At 40.2% G+C, this 24,886-nt stretch overlaps 1 protein-coding gene and 1 pseudogene across 1 annotated transcript; both read right to left on the bottom strand.

The window, feature by feature from the left end:
• Nucleotides 1-6,574: 6,574 nt before the first annotated feature.
• Nucleotides 6,575-7,280, bottom strand: LOC127131221 (mitogen-activated protein kinase 13-like; annotated as a pseudogene).
• A 13,765-nt stretch (nucleotides 7,281-21,045) lies between these two features.
• Nucleotides 21,046-24,045, bottom strand: LOC127131220 (mitogen-activated protein kinase 13-like). Its single transcript, XM_051060153.1, has 2 exons — nucleotides 23,826-24,045; nucleotides 21,046-21,437 (listed from the first exon to the last, which is right to left on the bottom strand). Exons 1-2 carry the CDS (start codon nucleotides 24,043-24,045, stop codon nucleotides 21,046-21,048), a joined length of 612 nt encoding a protein of 203 aa, XP_050916110.1.
• Nucleotides 24,046-24,886: the final 841 nt, after the last annotated feature.

The raw sequence follows: 24,886 nt of genomic DNA, 5'->3' as shown, positions 1-24,886 counted from the left end.
TCTTCGCCGTCCATTGTAGCTAGTATCATGGCTCCACCAGAGAATACCTTCTTAACTACAAACGGCCCTTCGTACGTGGGAATCCATTTGCCTCTGGGATCACCTTGTGGTAGAATGATACGCTTGATCACCAAGTCGCCAATTTGATACACCTGTCTCTTGACTCTTTTGTTAAATGCCTGGGTCATGCGCTTCTGATATATCTGCCCATGACAAACAGCCGCAAATCTCTTCTCATCAATCAAATTTATCTGATCGAGTCGAGTTTGAATCCATTCATCCTCGTCTAAACCCGCCTCTTTCATGATCCTTAGAGAGGGAATCTGAACTTCCACCGGTAAGACGGCTTCCGTTCCGTAGACTAAAGAGAAAGGAGTTGCCCCTATCGAAGTGCGCACTGAAGTGCGATAACCATGGAGAGCAAACGGTAACATCTCATGCCAGTCTTTGTATGTTACTGTTATCTTTTGTATGATCTTCTTGATATTGTTAGCAGCCTCCACGGCGCCGTTCATCTTTGGCCGGTACGGAGAAGAGTTATGGTGTTTTATTTTGGACTGCATGCAGAGTTCAGTTTAGTACCATTATCAGTGATAACTCTCTCAGGAGACAGCAGGTTTCTCAAGTAGATATTTGATAGAATCCATCATAGAAGTCAATAAAGTGGTATGATTCAACATATACTGTCTTAGTCGGCGAGCAGCCCAAGCCAAAGCACAGCAAGCTTTCTCGAGCTGTGAGTATCTTGTTTCACAATCGGTACATTTTACTAAGGCAGTGTATGGCATGCTCTTTTCGACCAGACTCGTCATGTTGCCCCAGCACACCCTATTGAATTTTCTAACACAGTCAAATACATGATTAGAGGTCTTCCTTCAACTGGTAGCATCAGAATTGGAGGTTCTTGGAGATATTTCTTGACTTTGACATTCATCATTCCATACCATCTCTTGATTTTTCTTTTTTAGTAATTTGAAGATGGGTTTGCAGGTAGCAGTCAAGTGTGGAATGAATCGGGCAATGTAATTCAAGTGTCCCAAGAAACCTCTGACTTCTTTCTTGTCTATTTCAGTACCCAGATTTACAATTTCAATTGACTCCTCATGCGGCTGTATGGTCTTTTCTTCTTGTAGTACCAGTCTGGCAAGTTCTCCAGGGACTTCACAATCCTCCTCACTTCCATCCTCGGCTTGGTAGGTCGGATTTTCAAAGTCATGATGAACAGTAGCAGAACTATTATCGACAGGATCCATAGTGGATATGGATGTGCAATTTGTTACGTGAGTGTGTGCAAGAAAACATAGCTTGTTTGAAAAATAACAAGAAAGATAAAGAGCGCAATATTTGAATGCAAAAAGGTCCATTGATTTATTGAATATGAATATGCTTATGAAAATGACAAAACCCATGAAAAATTAGCTATTGTGCCCCGGGTATAGACACAATGCTTTGAAACACAAAAATAGCAATAACAATTACTCCTGACTAAAGGAAATCGGGATAGTGTCTTCAGCCTTCCAATTATTGAGTCCGTCACCAATTATTGGGAAAATCCAGCTATCCAAGTTGCAATTGCTATCAGCATCTTCTACAGCATTGACAGTCTTGTCATGGTTAGGCAGAGGAGCAGTGATGACCTTAGGAGTCTCCGGAGGATCAGAGGTAGCCGCCTGTATCTTTCCACTTCGAATGTCGTTTTCAACATGTTCACCTGTCAATATAAGTTCAGTGAAACCCGATGAGGAACTCCTCAATAGATGGCTGTAGAATGGGCCAGTCAGCGTGCTCATGAACATGTCTACTAACTCTCTGTCAGTCAGAGGAGGTTTGACTCTGCCAGCCAAATCTCTCCATTTTTGAGCATATTCTTTGAAGCTTTCTTTAGAGCCCATAGTCATATTTTGCAACTGTAACCGAGTAGGCGCTAATTCAGAATTATACTGGTAATGCTTGTAGAAAGCTGTTGCTAAATCAGTCCAGGTGCGGATGTCAGAGCTCTCGAGCTGATAGTACCATTCCAACTGTGTGCCAGACAGACTCTCTTGGAAGAAATGGATCCATAGTTTCCTATTAGTGGTATACGGCGGAATCTTTCTCACATAAGCTCTCAGATGCATCTGAGGACAAGATGCCCCATCGTATATAGTGAAAGTGGGGATCTTGAATTTGCGAGGAATGACCACATCAGAGACCAGTCCCAAGCTTTCGAAATCCAGACCGGGCGCCTTTTGACCCTCCATAGCTAGCATGCGTTCTTCCAGCGACTTATACTTGTCATCTTTTAGAGAGTACTGTTCATTTTCATAATCTTCATCGTCGTCCTCAGGGTTGCAAGGATCAGCATTCTCATCTTCTGAATCTGTCTCTGTTTCCTCTTCTTGATCCTTCGGAACTCTAATCTTGATTCCGGCAGTCTGCCCTTTGAGCCTTCTTCCCGGGTTGATGTAACTCACAGGTTTCTTGTCTTTCTTTTTCTCGAGCAAGAGAGCCTTCAGTTCCTCCTGCCCCTTGGATAAGTTCAAGATCATCTCCTGGAGTTGAGCACTCTGAGCCTGGAGATCTTTGACAGTTTGTTCGAGGTCCATTTTTCTGTTTGTAGGAAAATCGTGAGAACATTGATCCCTTTAGAGTACCTGTTATGCAATGTTATGCTATGCAAGGTATGAAATGTTTTCAAGGACTTTTGGAATTTAACTTTGCATAAACTACCAAAAACGGAAACTTTTTTTTTTTTTTTTTTTTACAAAATAGAGCAAAGTTAAATCCCTAAGTCCTCGAAATGGTTAGTTCAAAGCCATGATGTTATGATGATGTTATGATGTTATGATGTTATGTATGTTATGATGTTATGTATGTTATGTAAATAACAAGCACAAGCAATTCACACAACCATCATTCCTAGGTTTTAAGGCTTGCATGAGTTCCATAGGTAAGTACCCTCCCCACTGAAGTTTGGTTGGTTCAACCTGTCCTAGAATAGTAACCGGGTTCTAGAAGGATCTCAGATCATCGACCTTTCTTTAAGTCCACTTCAGTGCAACGCCAAGTGGTTGACCAAAGCTTCCCTAAAGTCCAATCTCAAGGAGTGTAGTATCGAGTCTCAACCAACCCCAGTCGGAACCGAAGTCAGTTATCTCACTACTTTCTAATGGCCAGGATGAGTCAATTAGGGTTCTAAAGGTCTGGTTAATGCTTTAATGACACCACGCAGATGCCAAATTTTTCCTCAAGTAAACATGAGGAACATCAGGACATCCAAAGTGTCACATTAACCGTAGCCATCATTTTAACCATTCCAGTATACGCCGGATAGTCGCGATGATCTATTGCTACTTACCTAAGGTACACTAGATCCGGGTGTAGGATCTTTCACTCAAGAATACCCAAGCAATCCCTTAAAAGTAAATCAGACAATTTTAAATAAGTGATCTTGTTTTTTAAGGTAACCTCTCTTGTAATCGTCCCCAGCAGAGTCGCCAGTTCTGTCATACGGTGAACTGACTTGGGGTATTTTGCTTTTTATCGCAATGTCGCGGATAGCAAGAGTCGCCACCGACTTTTCTTTTATCCAATAAGGAAAGGTGGAAAAGAACAGGAAAGACCTCAATAGATTTTGGGTTCGGGAGGTACATTATACAAAGGGAAGGTATTAGCACCCTTTGTATCCATGGTTATCCATGGGCTCTTAATTGCTGGATCACTTATATTTTTGTCTGAAAAGTGTTGGTGAATTGTTTAAAAATGTTTCGAAAAGAGAGTTTAACTTTGTAATGATTCTCGTATGAATGTATACAAAGTATTTATCTCGTTTGATTTTGAAAAACAGTTTAGAAAAATATAACTTGGTAATGATTCTAGTATGAATGTATACCAAGTGGTGATTTTCTAGGGCTTGCAAAGTGTGAGGGGTGGAAAATGTTTTAGGTTATGATCCAGTAATTGAGAGTTATACCTTCCTAAGGTCGTTATGGGCATTTCCTATCCTTATGAGGGTAAAACTGTCCTTACTATTGAGAAGTAAGTAGTTTTATCCTTTGGATGTAAAAGGGTCATTGTAGGGTCATTGAAGGCAACAGTTGTAAGGATACCTTAGCATTCGAAGGGACGATCATCATTTAACCGTAGGCTACACCGAAGGGTCATCGAGGGACAAAATCGTATTTTCGAAGGCAACATCCGAGGGACCATGATTTATTTTATGATGATTTAACCGAAGGGTCTTTGCTAAGTGTATCCCTACCTTCGCGGGACACGACCGTTATACCGTAATACCGTAGGGCAGCAAAGATAGGTCCAAGATCACATATTTAAAGGCCGTATTTTACAATCAATTAGGCAATTAGGATGAATCTCCACATTAAAATCAATACATTAAAATCAGCTAAGTAATTGAGGGTGGATCTCCACATTAAAATTAATACATTAAAATTAATTAGGTAATTTAGGGTGAAACTCCACAAAGGGCATCCCACAAATAAAGTGGAATACCTATCTAGCTAGCTTTCCCGGCGATGTGTGAACCTTTGCAAAACTCAGCAAACATGTCAGAATACCAAATCAGGGTGCAATCGAGAATTACACCACAAAAGAAACCAGAACAGCAGTAGGGTCAGATAAACAAGGCATGGCTATGATAAAAACATGACAGGTGGGCAAAAGTCAGAACAGAAAAGTCGGCTGCTGTCGCGTTCGCTCCTGCTTCGCCTAGCGAAGTCTTAGCGAACACTCGTTGCATGCTCGCTTAGCGATGTGCTAGCGAGCGACTGCGGATTCCGGTTTTAATAACGATATAATGGCAGCAAGCTTCACACCTTATAGCATTCATTACAGAGATTATGTAGTTAGACATTCAGATGTTCATGCATATTTAAATTCATATGTAAAACTTAAGATAGTTTCATAAATTCAATCATGATACCATGTGCAAATTAAGAACATAAGGTAGTAATAGCAATGCCAACCTGTTTGTAATCGAATTGTAACCTTGAATTGGCCGATCGGATCGAATTGAGCGGAAGTGACCTTGCTGCCGCCGGATTTTCCTTCAGGGTTTCCTTTAGGGTTTTCCGTCTGTGAGCGCTAGGGTTTGCTTGCTAGGGTTCTCCTTTCGTCCTTTTTCGTCCTCCCTTTTTCAGACTGGAGTTGTGGTATTTATAATGCCTTTTTTCATGACCTAATGGGCTCAGAGTGAAGCCCAGAATTTTCTGTTATCTGCCAGCTTCGCTAGGCGAGCGTGTAGCGAACGTTCGCTAGGCGAGCGTGCAGCGAACGTTCGCTAGGCGAAGGATTTGCTCGCCTAGCGAGCAGGCCAGTTTGGGCCATTTTCTGGATTGGGCCACTCGTGAGCTGGGCCTTTGTTCCTTTAAGATCAGTGTCATAAAAATGAGTCGGAGTGCCCTGAAAAATGTCTTGTAATATTAACGGGAAAATTTTGGGGTATGACAGGAGAGAATAAAATTAACAAGCGTAAAAAGGACTAAATAACAAGGTACAAAAATGGTAAGGTAAATAGTAAGAAGTTATAAAAGATTTAAATAAAACAGCAAGCACAAAAATGAAAACAATGAAGATATGCTAATCCCAAGTATTGAACCCATCCCACTAAAGAAAGTGAAATTGCTTCCTCTCCACTCAGCCACTTATGTTCATTTGTTACCTTAACAACAACTTAAATATATAAACAAGAATAGATAAATTAAAATAAAGAAACTAGAACGAAATGGTCTGTTGAGCTAACCAAAGCCCACAAAAAATGGTGAGAGGGATCCTAAAGATCAACCCTAGCCGCCTGGATGTTGGGTGGGAATAAGAACACTTTAATCATCATTAATACCAGCAGACAAAAGTTAATAAAAAATTGCAAGAAAAAACCAAACGATAGGTGGGCTTTAATTAGATTTTAAATGCTTGTTTTAAAAATAAATAAAAGAAAAGGAAATGAAAGAAAGTGTAACAAATCCAGAACATATGTTCGTCTTCCTCACGAAGACAGCTTCCACTCTCTCAATCTCACTCGTCCTCTCAACCTCTCGCACCATACTCTCTCTCAATACTCTATTCTCACTCTAAATTCAAAAACCATGTCTTCAAAATAAAATCAAACAAGAACGCTCACCTTCGGCGGTGGTTCGGCGGCGATGGTGATGCTTGGATCTTCCTCTCTTCGCCTCAAAGTTTTTAGGGTTCTCTTCTCTTTCGCCGCTGTCTCCTTTTTTCTCTAGGGTTTTTTCCATCGCCGCTATCTAACCTCTCTCTCTTCTCTAGGGTTTTTTCCGTCGTCGCCGCTCTCTAACCTCTCCCTTTCCTTACAGTATCCGCCCCCTTTTATACTCATCCCGTTAGGGTTTTTGAGTTGGCTATGGAGATCCAAAAGGGAACGCTCTTGGAAGTGCTTTAAGGTGTTTCAGCTTTGTCTGCCTCATTTGACGTTTGATCTGAAAAGGTAATATGAACCACGTACTTTCCTCTTGAATTTGTCTTAATTCTTCTTTTGGGTTGTTTGTGAAATTTTACCGCCGGTGAGAAAGGTTTCACCACTGTGAACCCACTTAGACGAAAATAGGACTTGCTTTCTTCATTTTTTTCTTCGAAATCCATACTGATTTTGTGTTGTTATTGTATTCTGCACAATTGCATCAACTCCACTTCTGCACAAGCTCAAGATCAAGCCGTACCGAAGTTTTGTTATCTTGCTTCTATCAACGGTTATGCATTTAGAGAGATCGAAAACCAACATTTTCTCAGCAAGATCAATTACCAGTGGGGACAGATCAGGGCTACTCTTCTACATACGGAAGTTGCTTAACATATTTCTTTGCATGATCACTTCTAAGGAATCCAAGATCTTCTTCATTTGGTGAACATAACAACTCAGTTATGAGCGCCAACTGCTGAACATAATCTTTACCAGGAAATAGAGGCTCCTTTCTAATTATCTCCATCAAAATGCAACCAACTGACCATACATCAATAGCAGCAGCATATTCTGAACAGTTCAGTAGTAATTCAGGGGCTCTGTACCAACGAGTCACAACATATTCTGTCATGAAGTTTGTCTCAGAGGTTGTTCTGGTAAGCCCAAAGTCACATATTTTGAGATCACAGTTTTCATTGAGAAGTAAATTGCTTGTTTTTAGATCTCGATGCAAAACATTTGCAGAGTGTATGTACTTGGAGTAGACTTCAAAAACGTTGCCTAAGACGTTGTATTGAACGTATTTTCCGTCGCTTTTTTTGTGTGGAATCGATTGTGTGATGAAGCTTCCAGGTTTATCTTGCATAACTACTTAAAGCATGATTTCATTCAACCTGTAATTTATTCTTCAACATGGTTTTGAATTTCTGGTTATGCTTTGCAGGTAACAGCATAGGATGTATCAACAATGCTTTGTCCGAGTGTTGTTAGATGCTTGGACAACTTGTTTTCTCTTGTGTTGGAATTCAAATCCGTCAAATACATCTTTAGCATCATAGCAGATATTTCTCCAACAGGCCAGGATTCTGTCGAATGAAAGCATTCACAAAACGGCGATGCTTCTCAGCAAACCTTGTAAATGTAATAGCACCATCTGGCTTTCACTGTAAGTCTCCACAAAATTTTCCACTTATTATTTTTTGTCTTTGTCCAAAAATGGAAAAATAATAAAAAGGGTACTTAGAAAACCAACTTGAAAATAGTGAATTATCAAATCCAGATTCATCTCATTTTCCACTTTTACATTCTCTATCCATTTATAAAAGAGATTAATGTAATAAGAGATTAATGACTCATGAGTCTCACTAATCTATCAATTATGTTTATCTGTCTTATATGTAGAAAATGGTGCGAATCCGGACTCCAAATTATCAGTGAGTTGTTGAAGAAGAGACGGTATAGAAATCAGACAGTTCAAATTGTAAAAACAATAGGACTATATGAGAAGTCAATTATGAGGCGATCCATTATCATAGTAATTGTTTTTTATTCCTGCAGGTTATTCAAGGCAGTAGCAACAGAGACACAACAACGACATCAAACTTCACTTTCCTTACAACAGGAAAATCCCCTCCAAATACAAATAACGCCTAGCATGTCCAGCAACACATAGCATTTTGTTTTCATTGAATTGGACTAATCTCTTGGCAAGAAAAGGTTTGCGACAGACGGGGCAGTTTCCAGCACCCTCTTCCAATTTTTCATGATTATCCCTGTTACGACGAGCTGTGGCATTATCTGATTTGGTGGAATAATTGGTTGTGTTAATTTCATCTGTTGTTGATACTTGCAGGACGTACGTCACGCCGGGTTGAATTTCAGCTGAGGTTACTAGCATTGTATAATCTGTTGTAGGAACTTGGTGAAGCAACTATAACGCTTTTCCATGCTGTTTTGGACGTGTCGGTAATATGGACGAATTCAACAGCTAGAAGTTGATCTATCACTCCCATAAGATGCATCAACAACGATGGAACGACACAACAATAGACGTATGGGAATAGCAGTGCCATCTCGCCACAGTGGTGCCACCTTTTTCATCAATTTCACAAGAATACCGTACTTTGCAATATCATTTATTTTTTTCAAGAACGGATAATCCCTTGTAACAATAATACTTCTGTGCTTTCTCTATTTACAAAGTCTGCATCTTGTATATACAATTGCATTTTCTCACAGAAGGATTGTAATAGGTGTAGTAGTTTTTCCATTTATGCCAGTTGTAGAACTGCTTTGAATTCCGTCATGAAAAATAAAGAACTCTATTTATGCTTGCAAACTCAATACGACCTCTAGAACGTGGCTGTTGCAAAATCTCTGACCATTATTTTTATCACATTTGAATTTGGGTGTTAACTGTTTTTCTCTCTTGTAAATTGAGTATGCTTTGGACAAACTTATGATTTGTAAAGAATATGACATTGTTGTGAATGGAAAAGTTAACGTCTCTCGTAGCAGGTCAAAAGAAACCTTTCCTTGTATCTTGTGGACTTCATGTATTCAAGTGGTGATGTTTAAAGGTTATGAGTTAATCCACTTGCCATGGGAACGATGGTTGTGAGTGAGTGGATGTGGTAAAAATGAATGAAGTAATTAAAATATGAATGAGTATGTGTATGGATGGATGGAAGCTTTTCCAATGTGAATGAAAAAATGTGAATGCAAATTTGAACATGATATATAGAAATATGAGACGGAACATAGATGGAATCTCTTTGAATTAAGATCGAAAGGGAAAATGACGTTCTATGAGAGAGACAAAACATGGATTAAATTTAAACATGAGAATGAAAGTCATGACATTCCAACTGATTCTATTAAAATATATCAAACATCTAAAGCCAAATAGAGAGGTAAAAATCTAATAGTCATGGAATGGCAAGTAGTGGCAATGTCTAAATAATTCGTGTAGGTGGATAGATTCATGACCATATGAAATGGTCATGAGGAGGAAAGAAAATGAATGATTGATGGAAAAAATTTCAGGACCAAAATCAGGGTATGACAGTTGCCCCTATTTAAACATCCTCCACCAGAGGAAAATGAAACAGCACATTTCATCGGATCGCAGTGGGGGATGGTTAAATACCATGGAGACCTAGATTTTGATCCTGAAAAATGTGAATGATATGATATGATATGCGTGGGTGAAAGACTTTATTTTTTATTTATCTGTTAGGGACACGGTGAATCCTTAACAGGAGATGTTACCAGACAGACCCATCTGTGGGGAACTCTGATGGCCCATAGGGAAATAGACAAACAATGTACAGTCAACTCGTTGGGGATAACAATCCTGCTGGAGAGTCAGACACACACTGGGGAGTAATCGAAGTGAAAATTGACAAATGACACTTAGAACACCAGATATTTTGACAGTAAGTTCACACATGACTTACTACAACTTGAATATTTTGAGAAAATTTCCATAACAAGTTCATACATGACTTGACAATATTGGAACAATCAAAGAAAAAGATTCTTCAAAACAGGTTCAGACATGACCTGGTAATACTGGAATAAAGGCTCAACGGCAACGGGTTCATACATGACCTGACAATGCTGGGGAATACCAAGAACATTCTGATAGCAGGTTCAGACATGACCTAACAATGTTGGGGGATATCAAGAAGTTCTGTAAACAGATTCAAACATGACCTGACAATACTGGAAAACGTACAAAGAAAGTTCCATCAACAGGCTCATACATGACCTAACAGCATTGGAAAATTCAAAGCGTTTCAACAATAGGCTCAAACATGACCTAAGAATATTAGAAAACCAAAGAGTTTTTAATCAACAGGTTCATATGTGACCTCGACATTTGGATATTCAAAGAAAGTTTCACTCACAGGTTCAAACATGACCTGACACATTAGAATACTTCTGACAATTCTGGAGATTTCTCTCAAGAAATTCTTCCAATCAAAGATTTTGGAGATCCCTAATAGGGAAATTATGTAAAACAAAGATAAGCAGGAGTCTTCTTATAAGTAGATCATCCGTGCAAAAGGCTATGATGATTCTTTACAAAGAAAACAAACAAAACCAACATCATTGGAGTTTTCTAACATGAAAAACCTCCAAGCTTCTGGGAATTCCTCAAGATGATGAGTCATACATGACTTTCACGGAACCATCAGGAAAGACAGGGTAATTAAACTCTCTGTACGTGCCAACAACAATTGGACTTTGACTGTAAGCAATGGATTACAACCAGCTTTCAACGGATTTTGCCAACAACAATTGGACTTTGACTGTAAGCAATGGATTACAACCAGCTTTTAACAGATTGGTGCCAACAACAATTGGACTTTGACTGTAAGCAATGGATTACAACCAACTCTTAACAGATTGGTGCCAACAACAATTGGACCTTGACTGTAAGCAATGTATTACAACCAGCTCTTAACAGATTTTGTGCCAACAACAGTTGGACTTGAAATGATGTTGGCGACAATCAAACTTCAGATATCAATTACAAATGTATTCACAAACAGACTGACAGTGATGCCAACGACAATTTAAACTTTTGAAACGATACTGGCGACAACTGGTCTTTGGGTCAAGGGATAATAATCAACAACGGGACCGAAGGGGTCACACACATGGGTACAGAGTACACTTTGAACCATGCATGACTTAATCTTTGTTTTATGCATGATATGTGAATGATCATGATATGCAATGCTGATAATAGGCAGACTGGGAGTTTGTAGGGACTGTTTACAGGGATTCTGATTCCTCAACACCAATAACTTAAACTCGTACAACTAACAGGCGTATCCAGAGGAGAATCTATCATGTTTGACAGTTATAAATAACCAAAGTCCCATCCTTCCAGAGGATTAATAAATTGTGTTCCATGGAGATTTTTTGTTGGTGACCCAGGAATATTTGTGCAATCTTGAGACTTTCGGGAAAACAAATGATTTTCTCTTGATTTTCACATATATCAAAGTAATTTTGTTCCTTTCACTAAATTTCAAATTCTTTTTCAAGTTTCAAAATTTCATTATTAACAAATAAATGACACTTTTCATAACAAAGAAAGACATAGAAAAACACAATTAACAATGATTAACAGGCAAAACTTGTATTTTATTCAAGAATGGTAGCACACAAATGGCGTAGCTCCATGGAATGTTACAATTTTTGGAAAATGGCAATAAGGAAAGGTTTATGTTGAATTCAGTGACCACTAACATCCCTAATAGATATGATTCCCCAAAACCTTGCTTCTAAGGGGAGTAACTGGATTGATCTTCCGCCTCAGATTCTTCAATGTTAATCAGTAACAACTGATGCAGTTTATGCCTTGTGCCCCTAACTTTTGCCTGGATCGCCCTTTCGGGTTTTCAACCCACCGGGACGCTCCTTTTTGCCTAAGTCGCCTTTTCAGGTTTTCAACTTAGCGAGTTACCATTTTTTTTAATCCCTAACTTTTGCCTGGACCGCCCTTTCGGGTTTTCGGTCCACCGAGATACCCTTTTTTTTGCCTAAATCGCCCTTTCAGGTTTTCGACTTAGCGGGTTTTTATTAAGCATAGTATTCTTTAACTGCATCAGAGTTCACGGGGTGTGAGAGCTCTTCATCATCCATAGTTGTGAGAATCAAGGCACCTCCGGAGAAAGCTTTCTTCACAACATATGGGCCTTCATAATTGGGAGTCCACTTCCCACGTGAGTCCTTATGTATTGGCAAGATCTTCTTAAGCACGAGGTCTCCTTCTCTGAATTCCCGAACACGTACTTTCTTGTCAAAAGCCCTTTTGAGCCGTTTCTGGTATAACTGTCCATGGCATAAAGAAGTCATTCGCTTCTCATCAATGAGGTTTAACTGATCAAATCTATTTTGAATCCATTCAGCCTCTTCTAGCTTGGTTTCCATCAGGATTCTCATTGAAGGTATCTTCACTTCAATTGGTAGAACTGCTTCCATCCCATATACCAAAGAGAAAGGGGTTGCCCCTATTGAAGTGCGGACGGAAGTCCGGTATCCATGCAGTGCAAAGGGTAGCATTTCGTGCCAATCCTTATAGGTTTTCACCATTTTCTGCAGGATCTTCTTGATGTTTTTATTAGCGGCTTCAACAACGCCATTCATCTTTGGACGATATGGTGAAGAGTTATGGTGCTCAATCTTGAAGCTTTCACATAGTTCTTTCATGGTCTTATTGTTCAGATTCGTCCCATTATCTGTGATGATCCGGCTTGGAACTCCATAACGGAAAATGATCTCCTTCTTGAGGAACCGTGCAACCACTTATTTTGTCACATTAGCGTAAGAGGCAGCTTCTACCCATTTGGTAAAGTAATCAATGGCAACCAGGATGAAGCGGTGACCATTGGAAGCTTTAGGCTCGATGGCGCCAATCATGTCGATGCCCCACATTGAGAAAGGCCAAGGTGACGTCAAAACATTTAGTAGGGTCGGAGGTACGTGTACCTTGTCGGCATAGATTTGGCATTTATGACATTTTCTAGCATAATTGAAGCAGTCGGACTCCATGGTCAACCAGTAATAACCAGCTCTCAAAATCTTCTTGGCCATGGCATGCCCATTGGCATGAGTTCCAAAGGATCCTTCATGAATCTCCTTGATCAACAGGTCCGCTTCACGTCCATCCACGCATCTGAGCAGAATCATGTCGTGATTTCTCTTGTATAACACACCATTGCTTAAGAAGAATTTGGATGCTAACTTCCTCAATGTTTTCTTGTCAAGGGTTGTTGCATCTGTTGGATATTCTTGATTTTGCAAAAAGCATTTGATGTCGTGAAACCAAGGTTTGCCATCGGCTTCCTCTTCAACCGACTGGTAGTAGGCAGGCTCAACTTTCCGCTCGATCTGAATGAGAGGCGCTTCATTAAGGAATCTAACTTGGTACATTGAAGCCAACATAGCTAAAGCATCAGTAATTTGATTCTCAGTTCTCGGGATATGATAGAAAGTGATTTCGTCAAAGTATTTTATTAGTTCCATGACATAGGCACGATATGGGATTAACTTGGTATCACGGGTTTCCCATTCTCCTTTGACTTGATATATCACCAAGGCTGAGTCTCCACATACTTCAAGTATTTTGATTCGGAGGTCAATTGTTGCTTCAATGCCTAGGATGCACGCCTCATATTCTGCTATATTGTTTGTGCAATCAAAACATAACCTTGCTGTGAAAGGAGTGTATCCACCATTCAGATTCAATAGAACAGCTCCTACGCCATGCCCCCATGTAATTGGAGGAACCATCGAACATGAGCTTCCACCGAGATCCGGGTTTAGGTCCTTCATCAAGTCCTGGAATTTCACAATCTTTTACTACCATAATGTCTTCATCAGGGAAGTCAAACTTCAACGACTGGTAGTCTTCAACGGGTTGGTTTTCCAGGTAATCAGACAACACGCTTCCTTTAATGGCTTTCTGAGATACATATTGGATGTCATACTCAGATAGTAACATCTGCCAACGGGCGAGTCTTCCAGTTAAAGCGGGCTTTTCAAAGATATACTTTATTGGATCCATTTTTGAGATCAACAAAGTAGTGTGGCAAATCATGTATTGTCTTAGACAACGAGCGGCCCATGCTAAAGCACAACAAGTTTTCTCCAAGAGTGAATATCGGGTTTCACAATCGGTAAATCTCTTACTTAGATAGTAGATGGCGTGCTCCTTTCGGTCGGTTTCGTCATGTTGTCCCAGCACACATCCCATTGACTTTTCGAGCACAGTTAAGTACATAAAGAGTGGTTTCCCCTGAACAGGTGGAATTAGAATAGGGGGCTCTTGCAGGTATTGTCTGATCTTCTCAAAAGCCATTTGGCAGTCAGAGTTCCATTCAACTGCCTGATCTTTTCTCAGCAGCTTGAATATAGGTTCACACGTAGCAGTCATATGAGATATAAACCTAAAGATATAGTTCAAACGTCCCAGGAATCCTCTAACTTCTTTCTCTGTACGTGGAGAAGGCATTTCTTGTATTCCCCTAACCTTGTCTGGATCTACCTCAATTCCTCGTTGACTAACAATGAAACTAAGCAACTTCCCAGATCGAACACCGAAGGTGCATTTAGCAGGATTCAACCGTAGTCGAAATTTCCGAAGACGCTCAAATAGATTTTGCAAGTGATTTATATGATCCTCTTGACTTTGAGATTTTGCAATCATATCATCTACATAAACCTCAATTTCCTTATGCATCATATCATGGAAAAGAGTGACCATTTCTCTTTGGTAAGTTGCCCCAGCATTCTTGAGACCGAATGGCATTACCTTGTAGCAAAATGTTCCCCAAGGGGTGATGAATGTGGTCTTTTCCATGTCCTCTGGATCCATCTTAATTTGATTATAACCCGAGAATCCGTCCATAAAGGAGAAGACCGTGAACTTAACAGTGTTTTCTACTAGGGTGTCAATGTGTGGCAGGGGGAAATCGTCCTTTGGACTAGCTTTGTTTAGATCCCTGTAGTCAACACACATCCTGACCTTGCCATCCTTTTTGGGTACGGGTACAATATTAGCTACCCATTGAGGGTACTTTGCAACTGCTAGAAAACCGGCATCAAATTGATGTTTCACCTCGTCACAAATCTTGAGAGCCATGTCGGGTCTTGCTCTTCGGAGCTTCTGCTTAACTGGAGGGTAATCTGGCTGTAGTGGTAGCTTGTGGACAACAATATCAGTATCCAAACCTGGCATATCTTGATACGACCAAGCAAATACATCTACATATTCTTGTAGCAACTTGATCAATCTTTCTTTGATGCTTGCCCCAAGTGTAGTCCCAACTTTGACCTCTTTCTTATCTTCTTCAGTGCCAAGGTTGATTGTTTCCACTGGTTCTTGATGCGGCTGAAGGGCCTTTGACTCGTGCTCGAGTAGCCTTTCCAATTCTTCAGGGAAATCACAATCTTCCTCACTATCCTCTTCTGCTTGGTAGATGGGGAGTTCAAAGTTATAGGAAGTAGTGGGGTCATCGAATTCAACTGGTTTATTGATTATTCTGCATGTTTTTTAATGATGGTTTTTTAGAAAAATGGAAATAAAATGCAAAAGAAATAAAAATATTTTTGTAGTTTTTGAAAGGATTGCCATTTTAAGGAAAGAAAAACAAATGAATGAATGATAAGAATTTGAACAAAATGCTCTTTATTTGTCATAATGATTTTGAAATTTAAAGGGGCCCTACAAATGATCCATTAGCCTTGGGAAAAGCTAAGGATTTTCAAAAACAAAGGAAAACACAATTACTTTGACCCAGGAAAAACTTCTGGAATCTCAACCGCTTCCCAATTTGTTAGGGTTGTTTCACACCGGTATATCAGATTTGATGCTTCTCCATCTTCGGTGTCATCTTCAACTGCACCAACCTGATCTCCATGGATAAATCCTGTGCTCAGGAAAACTTCTTGTATCCTCTGCACGTGGTCCTTTGCAGGGACCAGGGCTTCTCCCTTAGCATAAGGCTTGTACCCCAAACCAAAACGATCGTTTTTCTCGCTGACATTGATGACTTGCCCCCAACCTGCAGGGCCTCCACTTTCAATTGCTGACCTTGCACTATTCAAAGAGGCGAACAACAAACTGGTTTTCTCAATAGGATCCTTAACCTCTGCAAGTGTGGCATTGGATATTTCAAGCGCTTGGAAAGAGGTTTCTAAGGCATCCTCATCAGCCTCGATATAACGGAAAGAGGAGAGTTGACTGATGATAAAATCTTCTTCACCCGAGACAATGACGAGCTTGTCATCGACAACAAACTTCATTTTTTAATGCAAAGTAGAAGTCACTGCCCCAACAGCATGTATCCATGGACGTCCCAAAAGGCAGCTGTAAGCGGGATTTATGTCCATGACTTGGAAATTGATGGGGAATAGATGCGGTCCGATCTGGATTGGTAGCTCTACCTCCCTAACTACTGTCCTCCGAGAACCATCAAATGCTTTTACCACAAGTGCACTAGGTTTCAATTCCGAACCTTGGTAAGATAATTTAGCAAGTGCCCTCTTTGGTAGAACATTGAGGGACGATCCAGTGTCAACTAAAACTCTGGCCAGAGCATCTTCTTGGCACTTTATGGATACATGTAAGGCGCGGTTGTGATTCTTCCCTTCTTTGGGTAGCTCTTCACTGCTGAAACTTATAGTGTTGCAGGTTGTGATATTGGCGACCACCCCATCGAATTGGCCAACCGTTATATCTTGGGTGACGTGAGCTTGAGCAAGCACTTTCAGTAGAGCCTCCCTATGAGCTTCGGAATTTAGAAGCAAAGACAAGATAGATATTTTTGACGGTGTCTGATGTAACTGATCAACTATCTTGTAGTCGCTTTTCTTTATTATTCTTAGAAATTCACTTGCTTCATCAACTTGCACTGCCGGTTATGTCCCTTCGTACTCTGGGGTAGGATTTGCAGTTGCATCTTCCCTTGTTGGTTCTTGAGGGTTTATATTAATATTGGGAGTATAAATCCGAACGATGCGGGTCATCCTGCTCGTCCCTGCGATGTTAGTGATATCGGTCTCAACATTCTCCCAGCCTTTCTCACTCTCAGCAGCTTTGGGTTTTTCATCTACCACTCCATCTACCACAATTATGTCATATTTCCAGGGTACCGCCTTGGTGCTTTCAAAAGGAAAGGGGGGGGCATACAAACTACCACGGGTGATGGATGAACAACATCTTTTCTGTGATAAGTTATCTCAAACGGTTCTGGTAGATTGAAAACGGGTTCAATGACTGAAACTTCCTCGTTTGTTGTAGGACCACAAACTTGCAAAACACCTTGATCCATCAAGTTTTGAATGTCATTTCGTACCACTTTACATCCCCTTGGATGAACGACACATTCTTCACAGTTGTCGTGGCGTGTATTAATCAAATTAGCTCCCACCGATCTTGCATGAAGTGCTAGCAAAGGAGTTTTAACATTTTCCACATTTTTGATTATACAACCATCAGAAGCATCCTCAATGGCATTAACATCACCATGCGCCGGCAGAGGGTTACTTTGTACGTTGGGTCCGATATCTCGAAATGAAAGAATCTTTTTCTCAACCAGCTCTCGCACAATATGCTTCAAAGCATAACATCCCTCTAAATCATGCCCAAGGGCACCCTCATGGAAAGGACAATGGGCATCTGGATTGTACCATGGAGGTAAGGGATTTGGTGGAGGACCCAAAGGTCTGGGAGTCACCAACCCTTTTCGCAGTAACGATGGGTACAACTCAGTGTATGTCATAGGGATTGAAGCGAACAGAAGTCTACCTCTTTGTACCCTATTTTGATTTGGAATATTTTATGGACGGGGAGCCTGTGCCCTTGGCTGTTGATAAGCAGGTGGCGTAGGTGCTTGCTGGTATACTGGTGCTTGTTGAATAGGTTGATAGACAGGAGCTTGTGATTGATTGAAATTTGGTGTGACTGCTGCCACATACAGTTGTTGAACATACTGCACTGGATAAGTTGGTTGCTGCTGAGCAAATTGATGTTGCTTCTTCCATGAAAGACTCCTCCTTTGACTGGTTGTCACTGCATTTGTTTCACCCTCTTTCTTTCTTTGAAAACTTTCGGGAAATGTTTTGGCATTATTACCAAATGCTTCAGAGGTGGTTATCATTTTTCCATTCTAGAATCCAAGCTCGACCTTTATGCCCACGGCAACCAAATCAGAGAAGCTGGCAGATACACTACTCACCATCCTTTCATAGAACATAGGTTTTACCGTATCCATGAACCAATCTGCTAACTCCTTCTTAGCAAGGGGTGGTTCGACTTGCGAGGCCACTTCCCTCCATCGTTGTTCATATTCCTTAAAAGACTCGTTATCTTTCTGGGACATGCTGAGCAATTGCCTCATATCTTGGGCCATATCCATGTTATACTTATAATGTTGGATAAAAGCATCAGATAAGTCTTGGAAACAACGAATTCTACTTTGATCAAGGCTTAAGTACCACTTAGAGGGAGCACCCCTCAAGCTGTCTTGGAAGCAATGTATCATAAGTTTATCGTCCTCTACGTGCGCGGCCATTTTTCGATAGTACATAATAAGGTGACTTTTAGGACATGAGTGGCCCTCATACCTATTGAAATCTGGGGTCTTGAATTTTGCAGGAATCACAAGACCTGACACTAAGCACATCTCCTTAGCAGCAGCACCAAAAACTTGGTCACCTTCCATAGCTCTTAACCTTTTCTCAAGAATCTGGAAATTCTCTTTCATCCCTCTTATGTTTTAATGCCTTTCATCATCTTCGTCCGAAAAGTCCGGAGCATGTTGTTGATCCTCAAAGTAAGGTTGCACATGTGCACGAACGAGAGGTGGTGCGAATGTGTGCACCACTGGATGAGTTTCATTGATAGTTGGTAGAGGAACCGTTTGCTGAGCGGATTGTGCAAAACCAGGGGCACCTTCAACTGGAGGTGTGAAACCGGGAGGTAAACCATATGATGGTCAAGTGGTTGGTATTGTCCTCGCAGGTTGAGGTTCAATCGTAGGACCGGTGATTTCTGAAACGACCGTCGTTTGGGTCTCCAACTTGGCCCTAATGACTTGTAGTATCTCCATGACTTGACCCATGTTTCCTCGTAGGTCTTCGAGTTCTGAGCTTACTCTCTCCAATTCTTGTTCTTGATTTGCCATTCTTTGACGAGCGCTGGCTCTGGTGTAGTAGTGGTGTTGAGGACTCAGTGTGGAACTGATGAAGACACAAAAATGAGTTTCCTTTGTTTGTTTGAAGAATGACATGAGTGCAATGTTATGGGTGAATTTTGTGCATAGCTCTTAGTTATCTTTATTATTTATTCCAGCAATGTTAGAATATATTAAATAAGAATAACACGTAATAATTGAGACCCAAAATGACAACTTCCATTAATTAAAATCAAATTCGAATACAAAAGGATTTAACTTCAAGTACACATGATTCGAATACAAAAAGATTTAAACACCAATAATTCAAATTCAAGTACAAGTAAACTTAAGCTCTGTCTCAGCTCTTATGATCTTAGCAAGATCTGTGGTGAGCTCCTTCATCAATTTCTTGATAAACTTGACGAAATTGAAAACTTGAGGAGGCGTGTTTTCTGGACACATACACCAATCCGCTTCCTGGAGTTTTTCTGGGAGTTCCAACATGTTGAGGTTAACAAACCTAGCTAAGTCGCGGAACTTGCCATTCCATTCAACATAGAGCTCTTGGAGTTTCTTGATGACTTGTTGATCTTCATCTAAGGTTGCTCTAGCCTCTCTATACAACCTTTTCCAGTACACACAATCATTCTTTAGGAGCAAGTAGGCTGCATCATCTTCCTGGCTCTCCAAAACTGCAAACCTCCTATTAGCTTCTTCCAACTGGTACCTGAGATGGTGACAGTTTCTTTCAGCTTCTTCCTTTTGGAGTATCTCGCAAGACAACTTTTCCTTGCATTTCTTCAGAGTGTCCCTCAGTTCACGGATTTGTGCCTCAAAGTCGAGCTTAATTTCTTTCTTATCCATAAGGGATTTATCCAACATTCTCCCTAACTCACAGATCCTATACTCAACTTTCTTGAGCTCTTCCTTCCTGGTTCGGATCACTGATGTGGAACCTATAAGGATATGATCAAGATCGTCCTTCTGGTCTTCCAATAGCCTGGCTCTCTTGTTACTATCCTCAAGTTCTTGGGCGTTTCCCTTACGTTCCTCTTTCAAATTCTGATTTTCCAAGATAACTCGGTTCATCTGAATTCGTAATTTAGTATTCTCCAATTCGAGCTCCTTAACCTTAGTAGTGAGTTTCTCCATGTCCTCAGGGAGTATAGGCTTGGGCTCAGGAGTTTTGGGAAAGGCTGAAGCCTTTAAGATAAATGGCAAATGGATTTCCCCAACTCTTTCTTTCACCCATCGAGTGTAAGGTTCTCTAGCGAGAATGTTTCTTTTTCCAAACTCTTTACCCTTCCTAATAACCTTTAACCAAGCCTTTCGTACTGCTCTTACGTCAGGATTGCTTGCTTGGATGTCAAAGAGCACAAACGGCTGTAAGTCCTTTGCGTTAGGAGGACCATCCATGGAGTAATCATGTTGCATTCAAGATAACATAGGGTTATAGTTGATGCAACCCTTGGTACCCAACAACGATACATTAGGAAATTCCCCACAGCTGACTATAATATTTGGGGTTTCCCACTCTCGGATATACCATCTGATGGAACTTGCAGTGAGAGAAGCTAATTTTTTAGGAGACTTAAGTTCTTTTGCCACAAAAGGGCCTTCTTCAGGCATGTGTTGCATGAACCAAGTATAAAGCAAAGGAGCACAACACAACAAAGTTCCACCCCTCTTTTCATGTCGAGCGTGAAGGGCATGGTAAATGTCAGCTAAGAGAAAAGGTACTGGATTGCCAAAGAGAAAGACTTCTATGGCTACCCGATCCACGAATTTTTCAACATTTGGGAAGAGCACAATCCCATGGATCAATAAAGCCAACACAGCATAGAATGCATTCCAATTTCCACTTTTCTTGAACTTCAGAGCTAAATCTTCCAAAAACATCGCGGCAAAACCTTCGTAACCCCCTTTTTCAACCTAATTGTCTCGAACAGTCGGGACATTGATACTTAGGGCTGAAGCTATCTTCTTTGGGCCGATCTCTTCTTCGAGCTTTCGAAATGGATTGAAATCTTTCAATTTGAGACCCACGATTCTCTCAACTTCTTCCAAAGTAGGAGCTAGTTGGAAATCAACGAATGTGAAACAGCGCAGAGGTGGATCATAATATTGTGCCAAATAGCCGATAATTCCATAGTCAACTTTATTAGTCAGAAGACTCAAAATTTTCCCATAGTCTTTTCCGAACTTATCACGTCTGCTGAGAGTCAAATCAGAGATCAAACCCTTCAGACTGTCCAGCTTAGGTTCCTTGTACTTAAGTGTGAAAGTGTGTCTCCTTGAAGTTGTCATTTTCAATTTCTCAATTCCTGAAACAAATAAGAGACAACTAAGAGCTTGCTTTTTATGATGTTGATGCAATGTATGTGGATGAATGTGATGCATTTTTTGTATAAGTTCAATAGGCTTAAGGCAAAGATAAGTCTGATTGCTTCGTATAGAACATGGTTCTCACCAGGTATGATCTAAGGTTTCAAAAAAGTCCCTAGAGTCATGGATCCATTAGACTGTTTACTACCTGCGGCAACTTACTTGCCGGACATCAACTCCATCTAAAGAATCTACTCTAAGTGAGGTTCTCGCATCGATCCAACGAGAAATTCATCTCGCAGACCCACACTACGCAACCATCTTTCCTAGTTGGGACAAAGAACTAAGGTTCTACAAATGGTTCTCAGAGTCATGGATCCCAAAGAAAATATCGAAGCTTACGGCAACTTACTTGCCGAGCGACAACATCCTCTCAAGAATCTACTCTAAGTAAGGTTCTCGCACCGACCCAACGATAGCCAAGATAGGCGAGGCATCCACCTCGAATCTTAATCTCAGGAGTGCACGGTATCCACCATGTTCCATTTCCGTCTTTACTGAAAAAGTGTTAAGATAAGAATTAAGTATTTTGGAGTTTGAAAGACAAGTACTTGTGACTTGCAAGCTCTTACAGCTTGGGTCTAATACTCGGGACTACGTCTGGACATTCCACCCAGGCAGTCTATTTCTTTCCAATATTACGGAGAAAAGAAGTTTCGGTATTTAAAAGTATTTTGAAGAGAAGACGAATATATAGGGCTTACAAGCTCTTACAGCTTGAGCCCTATATTCGGGATTATAACTGGATATTCCATCCAGGATAATCTTTTTCTTCAAATTTTAATAAAGAAGATACGTTTGAATAGAAGGATTAATGTGAATGTTTGAGGTGTTGGTCAATTAAGTTGATATGGCGTATAAGTTCGTGGAGAATATGTCCGAAAGTAAACCGGACGAAATAAATAAATAAATAAACAAATTATTTACAACACATTAAAAAGATTAAATCGGAGAGAATAAAATCAACAAGCGTAAAAAGGACTAAATAACAAGGTACAAAAATGGTAAGGTAAATAGTAAGAAGTTATAAAAGATTTAAATAAAACAGCAAGCACAAAAATGAAAACAAGGAAGATATGCTAATTCCAAGTATTGAACCCATCCCACTAAAGAAAGTGAAATTGCTTCCTCTCCACTCAGCCACTTATGTTCATTTGTTACCTTAACAACAACTTAAATATATAAACAAGAATAGATAAATTAAAATAAAGAAACTAGAACGAAATGGTCTGTTGGGCTAACCAAAGCCCACAAAAAATGGTGAGAGGGATCCCAAAGATCAACCCTAGCCGCCTGACTGTTGGGTGGGAATAACAACACTTTAATCATCATTAATACCAGCAGACAAAAGTTAATAAAAAATTGCAAGAAAAAACCAAAAGATAGGTGGGCTTTAATTAGATTTTAAATGCTTGTTTTAAAAATAAATAAAAGGAAATGAAAGAAAGTGTAACAAATCCAGAATATTCGTTCGTCTTCCTCACGAAGACAGCTTCCACTCTCTCAATCTCACTCGTCCTCTCAACCTCTCGCACCATACTCTCTCTCAATACTCTATTCTCACTCTAAATGCAAAAACCATGGCTTCAAAATAAAATCAAACAAGAACGCTCACCTTCGGCGGTGGTTCGGCGGCGATGGTGATGCTTGGATCTTCCTCTCTTCGCCTCAAAGTTTTTAAGGTTCTCTTCTCTTTCGCCGCTGTCTCCTTTTTTCTCTAGGGTTTTTTCCGTCGCCGCTATCTAACCTCTCTCTCTTCTCTAGGGTTTTTTCCGTCGTCGCCGCTCTCTAACCTCTCCCTTTCCTTACAGTATCCGCCCCCTTTTATACTCATCCCGTTAGGGTTTTTGAGCTGGCTATGGAGATCCAAAAGGGAACGCTCTTGGAAGTGCTTTAAGGTGTTTCAGCTTTGTCTGCCTTATTTGACGTTTGATCTGGAAAAGGTAATATGAACCACGTACTTTCCTCTTGAATTTGTCTTAATTCTTCTTTTGGGTTGTTTGTGAAATTTTACCGCCGGTGAGAAAGGTTTCACCACTGTGAACCCACTTAGACGAAAATAGGACTTGCTTTCTTCTTTTTTTTCTTCGAAATCCATACTGATTTTGTGTTGTTGTTGTATTCTGCACAATTGCATCAACTCCACTTCTGCACAAGCTCAAGATCAAGCCGTACCGAAGTTTTGTTATCTTGCTTCTATCAACGGTTATGCATTTAGAGAGATCGAAAACCAACATTTTCTCAGCAAGATCAATTGCCAGTGGGGATAGATCAGGGTTGCTCTTCTACATACGAAAGCTACTTAACATATTTCTTTGCATTATCACTTCTGAGGAATCCAAGATCTTCTTCATTTGGTGAACCTAACAACTCAGTTATGAGCGCCAACTGCTGAACATAATCTTTACCAGGAAATAGAGGCTCCTTTCTAATTATCTCCATCAAAATGCAACCAACTGACCATACATCAATAGCAGCAACATATTCTGAACAGTTCAGTAGTAATTCAGGGGCTCTGTACCAACGAGTCACAACATATTCTGTCATGAAGTCTGTCTCAGAGGTTGTTCTGGTAAGCCCAAAGTCACATATTTTGAGATCACAGTTTGCATTGAGAAGTAAATTACTTGGTTTTAGATCTCGATGCAAAACATTTGCAGAGTGTATGTACTTGGAGTAGACTTCAAAAACGTTGCCTAAGACGTTGTACTGAACGTATTTTCCGTCGCTTTTTTTTGTGTGGAATCGATTGTGTGATGAAGCTTCCAGGTTTATCTTGCATACTACTTAAAGCATGATTTCATTCAACCTGTAATTTATTCTTGAACATGGTTTTGAATTTCTGGTTATGCTTTGCAGGTAACAGCATAGGATGTATCAACAATGCTTTGTCCGAGTGTTGTTAGATGCTTGGACAACTTGTTTTCTCTTGTGTTGGAATTCAAATCCGTCAAATACATCTTTAGCATCATAGCAGATATTTCTCCAACAGGCCAGGATTCTGTCGAATGAAAGCATTCGCAAAACGGCGATGCTTCTCAGCAAACCTTGTAAATGTAACAGCACCATCTGGCTTTCACTGTAAGTCTCCACAAAATTTTCCACTTATTATTTTTTGTCTTTGTCCAAAAATGGAAAAATAATAAAAGGGTACTTAGAAAACCAACTTGAAAACAGTGAATTATCAAATCCAGATTCATCTCATTTTCCAATTTTCCATTCTCTATCCATTTATAAAAGAGATTAACGTAATAAGAGATTAATGACTCATGAGTCTCACTAATCAATCAATTATGTTTATCTGTCTTATATGTAGAAAATGGTGCGAATTCAGACTCCAAATTATCAGTGAGTTGTTGAAGAAGAGACGGTATAGAAATCATACAGT

The sequence above is a fragment of the Lathyrus oleraceus genome, chromosome 3 (assembly GCF_024323335.1).
Source record: "Lathyrus oleraceus cultivar Zhongwan6 chromosome 3, CAAS_Psat_ZW6_1.0, whole genome shotgun sequence".
NCBI classification, from domain to species: domain Eukaryota; kingdom Viridiplantae; phylum Streptophyta; class Magnoliopsida; order Fabales; family Fabaceae; genus Lathyrus; species Lathyrus oleraceus.
Note: the sequence above shows the minus strand (reverse complement) of the source record. Positions and strands in the feature narration are given on the sequence as shown.

Excerpts from the sequence above, each read along its gene's own strand:
- LOC127131220 (XM_051060153.1), bottom strand. The coding sequence starts at position 24,045 with ATGACAGAATATGTTGTGACTCGTTGGTACAGAGCCCCTGAATTACTA. Across the intron at positions 21,438-23,825 it reads AGATCTTGGATTCCTCAGAA|GAATTGAGAAATTGAAAATG; the intron begins GTGATAATGCAA and ends TATTTGTTTCAG.